We start from the raw sequence: 5,356 nt of genomic DNA on the forward strand, positions 1-5,356 counted from the left end.
TATTTCGGAACTGGACGCGAAGCCACCATTTACCCTCCATTTCTTCGCTCATTCCATTATTTTTTCAATTTTTCCTTCACATAGACAACTTAAATTGATTGTAAATTTAGTGTCATTATTCTTTCCAAGATTATCATGTGGAATTGTCTCAGCATTTGTGGATTTTATTTCTATGAACTCTAATGTAAGTGAGAGTTGAAAATGTGAAACCTGACCAACTATTGAATTTTTTAATGGAAGGACAGAAGAGTTCCCACTTTCAATGAGATAATGAGGACTTTCTAGAAATGGAAAACGGGGGAGGTGCTAACTAACGTACTACCTGAAGGTAGTATATGTAAAACACCATCTAACATAGATCTAATGTTTAGTGACAATCTTTAACATGTTGGCAACACAATTAATTTTACAAATTGGTGAAGTAACAGAAATACAAACCGCCTCAACAGGTAATACCAATAATTATCAGAAATAAGCCTCCAAAATAGAAAAGAAACTATAATTTTTTTATAATTACACGTATTTGTTACTTGACAACATGACATCTGCTCACCTAAGCACTGACTATTTGCCTATCTGCACTTTGTAAATAATTTACAATAGCTAAAGCTGGGGAAAAGTTTAAGGCATCCAACACTTTGATCTTGTGTCACCCTGTAAGGATATACCCTAAGATGATGGATACTCTAAGGCGCAACAGATTTCGTGCAGCTTAATATGTCGTTGTTACCTTATCTTAAAAGATCCTCCACTACAGAGAACATAACTCTGCATAATGCTCTGTTACATATATGTTTCCAACCAATGGGCAATCACTGAGATTTTTCCACCTGATTTTCCACTCAAGGTATGGCTCCAACTTCTTGTAGACCTGTGATCTTCCATCAAAAGTCAAGTATCGCATACGCATTACCTTCCAAAATGGAGGAACAGCCAGAATTTACTAGCCTTTGCTTGGGTGCTCGTCAATGTCCATGAATTCACCAGTAACCCTGCAAAGTAGAGAAGCAAACAGTTTCAAGTCACAACATTTCACACTTCAAGAAGTTGCTATTCTGAACAGATTCTCTTTCATGAGTTTTCATTCGATGTGAGGGGCAATGAGGAGCTGAGTTTCCAGAGTGTTACAGCATAAGGCACCAAGTTAGAAAGATAAGCAAAGTTTGCTTTTATTTGGCAAAAAAAGGTGGTGATTTACACCAATTCCAGCACTCTCAAAAAACATCCTTCATTTTGTAGTAAAATCAGCAAAAGGAAAATATTTCGCAGAAGTAAATTAGCTATTAGATCACATTAAAAATATAAAGAGATCCGGTTTCATTCTGAGTCCTTAGTACATGGTATGTTGCAAGAAGAAATAATAACATAAGACTCCTAATAATGCGTAGGAGTTGGCATTAAAAACCCAAGTACCTGTCATATGACAAGAAGGCATCACCAATTGTTCCACTAACTTTATTCCGCACCTTTCTTACACAGACCTAGAATTATGTAAATGAACTTTTAGCGATATTCAAATCTAAGGTAAACAAATAATGATCTTAACTAAGCAAATCAAACCTGCACTTGATTCACAGGGCCAGCTGAAGGGTCTCTGTTACGGTGAATAACAATACCATTGTCACATTTGTTTATGAAGTGTGCACTTCCGCTAATATCGTACAGATTTGGAGGACCTCCTACCCAATGATGCAACTGGCAAAACATGTTTGATGGTCATTGATATTATTGAATTTTAAAGAAAGGCAGCAAAGCAGCAGTAACACAACAATTTAAGTCAACCAACCTGTCTCGGATGTGCAACAAACCAAACATGACAGGAATGGTGTTGCGCAAACCGTTTGATCTTTGTCAGCATCTGGCTAACATACTCTGTTTCAGTCCTGAGAAGGAAATGAATGGGCTATAAATGACCCCAACTCCACAGCAAGGAAAGAGAACATGTTACTATAGATGTAAATTGAGAGGTAATGAAGATGGACCATTGCTACTACAATTTTAATGTTTTAAGCACCAAAAGAACTCATATTGACGTCAAGAGTGCCTTACCAAAAAAAAATTGACGTCAAGAGTGATACATAGTATGGAGATGAAACAATAGGTAAGAGAGCCACCTAAGAATATTATCGCGATAAAGAATTGGACAAAAACAAGTGGATGGTTCACCAAGTTCAGTATAGGGTGACATATTGTAAAAGGACTATGACCAAGAATCCTGGACTTTTCAAACAAGTGGATGGTTCACCAAGCTCAGTATAGGGTGACATATTGTAAAAGGACTATGACCAAGAATCCTGGACTTCTCAAAATTTCAGCTTTAGTTGACAAGGGTAATCTATACTTCTATTTTTTTGATAAATGTAAGATTTATTGATGTAAGACAGCAAAAGCTGGAGAGAGTACATCAAAAAAAGGCTATGTGCGTCACAGAGAATGTAATGAACAGATAAAAGCCAGCATAGCATCTGGCTCTAACAAATTTGCCGCTACCATGTTGCACCAAAAACTAAGCAAGAATATGCAATTGTCTTTACGCTTGAGAACCGATTGATTCTTGTCTTAAAAAATTCTAGCGTTTCTCTAGTTCCAAATAATCCAGCAAATGATGGCAGGAATGGTATTCCAAATACCAATGAGAGGTTTTGGGATTCCTTTCCTACGCCAAGCAAACAGGAATTCCAAAAAGGTTCGAGGCATGCACCATTTACCTAGGATGTTGAAAACCAGATTCCAGAGATGACGGGAAACTTTGCAGTGAAGGAAGAGGTGATAAACATCTTCCTCATTTTCTTTGCAGAGGACGCATCGGTTACACAACTGGAAGCCTCTCTTCTGCAAGTTGTCTAAGGTGAGACATTTGCCGTTTGCCATTATCCAAGTGAAACATTTCACTTTATATGGGGCCTTGTTCCTCCAAATTGTTTTCCAAGGCCAGACAATGGGAGAAGCTGAAGAGCTAGAGAAAGAATAGTAGCAGCTTTTAACGGCGAAGACACCTTTGGAATGCAAGTTCCATTTTAAGTGATCCGGGTTAGAGCCAAAGGGTGGGAGATCATAGAGAAGTTGAAGCATCATTGTATAACTATCAATTTCCCAATCATTAAAATAGAGTGTGCAAGAACACTATATTTCTCCTAATCACAAAGTTACAGTGATTAGACCTTTCTAGATCTAACGTTTAAGAATCTGCCATTTACACACTCAATAATATGAGAGGAAAGATTCCCTTCTTCCACTTGCAGCCATGTGATTCTCTCCTGCATTTCAAAATTCAAAGAACCCATTATCTGAATTTTGAAGCGCAGCAAGACAAGGATCCATGTAACTTCTTAGAATTTCACCTTTCCTTCTTGGAACTCTGTTAGATAAGACCCTTCAGCAGAATGAAGGACTAATAAAAGATTGCTTCTAAATGCAGCATCAGATGGAAGCACTATGAGAAAAAGAATAAGAGTAGTAGCAAAAGAATATAGCAGAGGTAAAAAGGGAAAATGCAGAGAGAAGGTAGGAATTCACCCAATGCATCTTAAAGTTGAGCAACACATTTTGTTGTCCTGATATTATCATGAAATTAAAAGTTAATATGCATTCACCAACTATGAGAAATGCATAAAAGGTTACTCACTGGCTTGAAGGACGTTGATGATCAAGCTCATTGTATGGATCAATTACGAGTCCATTCACCCCATGTCTTAAAACTGCAGCTTTTGCAAGTGACAGAACCCAGTCAATATTCGGTAGGCAATCATTCTCACACCTGTTCAATTATCCTACTTCTCTTGTTAGTGAAGGAAAAAAAGATTCAACAAATACAAAAGAAAAAGAGCTCAAGGACTAAAAGCTTCTTCAGAATATACCTAACACAATGTGATTAACTAAAAACATATCTATGAAGATTTCTGGAAGTTGAACAATATTGACGTAATAGTACTGACACACAGCGAGCTGATTGTATATTTGTATTAGCAAGTAACCAGCACATAGCTTAATTAAGGAATAGCCACAGCTAGTAAATCTTATTAAAAGGTAAAAGTCATGCAATTTCCAAGGCAAGCCGATTGTATTAGCAAGAAACCAGCACGTAGCTTAATTAAGGAATCACCACAGCCAGTAAATCATTTTAACAGATAAAAAGTCATACAATTTACTACAGCAAATAAAGGAGAACCTTGCATGCAAAGACAAAAGATGAGAATGTGTATTATAGGGAACAAGAGGTTGCTTTTGTCCTACACATTACAAATGAGGAACCCAGCTCTGCCTTACAGATACATACAGCTATGAAAGATAATCTTCAAACTCGTCTCATTTCTACATTGATATGATTAAAAAGCATAAATACTCTGTGCACTTGATTTATTTCTCTGCAACGTTGTTGGAGAAGCGATAAAGGCTACTGTAGTCAGTCTAATTACAAACTTGTTTTCAAAAGCATAAAGTGGAAGCAAATGACAAGATTATGGGACTATAAGCATGAAATGAAGCACACCCGCTTCTTCAAAGTAAGCGCACTCGCTTCTTTGAAATAAAGGGGACAATGAAATTACGACATTTACCTAACATGTGCAAATTTAGTATCAAGTGCAATTAATATTACTAGTTACAGTATTCATTTATAATAATGACATCATCAATCCCAGTAGCTAAAATTAAATATCAATTAAATGTAACTTCAACAAACCCACCAGAAAATATCAATGGCAAAATTGATTATCAGTTTCTTCTTTTTACTTAATTAGCCATTAAAAGAAAAAATTAAAAAATTAATGTGCAACACTCGATTTCATATTTAATTTTTAGTAACTACAATTGTAATTAGTTTCAGCTATAAGAGTCAGTTTTTTTCCATTATTCAGCCTATATGACAAAAATTGGAAAAAAGAAAACCACATAAAGAACCAGTGCTTTTAAAGGTTCGTTTGAAGCGCGCTTAAGCACTGAAACTCAGTTGAAGCCAAGTTGTGCCCTTCGCCTTGCTTAAGTGGCTTTGTGTAGGCGCAAACATGCTAAGGCTTGCAGAGGCGGACCCAGGATTTAAATTCTATGGGTTCAGCTTTTAAGGGTTTTAGCATTTAAACCCATTATATATTTAAAGTTATGGGTTCATATCTACTATTTTTGCAATTGTAATAAATTTTTACACATAAATTTTTACTCCGCGTCGAAAGTTAAGGGTACAATTGAACCCGGTAGTAATACACTACATCCGCCTCTGAAGGCACGTGGCTCATCACCAGTGGCAATGCCAGAAATTTCCCCAAGGGTGTTCAAACTTGAAAGAAGTGAAAAAAAAATTCCCCAACAAGTGGAGGGTGTTAAATATATGTTATATACCTCTAAAATATTTTACCTATAT

The 5,356-nt window shown here is 36.4% G+C and overlaps 1 protein-coding gene across 5 annotated transcripts in view; it reads right to left on the minus strand.

Moving 5' to 3' along the window:
* Positions 1-386: 386 nt before the first annotated feature.
* The window catches only part of LOC109212527 (twinkle homolog protein, chloroplastic/mitochondrial), a 29,570-nt gene continuing 24,600 nt past the window's right edge, over positions 387-5,356 (minus strand). Inside the window, exons 17-21 of one of the 5 annotated variants that reach the window (XM_019376181.1) lie at positions 3,626-3,757; positions 1,787-1,883; positions 1,561-1,695; positions 1,414-1,481; positions 387-992 (exon numbers count right to left, since the gene is read on the minus strand). In XM_019376181.1, the coding sequence (XP_019231726.1) occupies positions 944-992; positions 1,414-1,481; positions 1,561-1,695; positions 1,787-1,883; positions 3,626-3,757 (481 nt within the window). In that variant the 3' untranslated portion in view covers positions 387-943. Of the gene's footprint in view, positions 993-1,413; positions 1,482-1,560; positions 1,696-1,786; positions 1,884-2,708; positions 3,555-3,625; positions 3,758-5,356 lie in introns of those variants that run through there. The other 4 variants (XR_002065877.1, XR_002065876.1, XR_002065875.1 and 1 more) reach the window with 4 other exon arrangements.

The sequence above is a fragment of the Nicotiana attenuata genome, unplaced genomic scaffold (assembly GCF_001879085.1).
Source record: "Nicotiana attenuata strain UT unplaced genomic scaffold, NIATTr2, whole genome shotgun sequence".
Lineage (NCBI taxonomy): Eukaryota > Viridiplantae > Streptophyta > Magnoliopsida > Solanales > Solanaceae > Nicotiana > Nicotiana attenuata.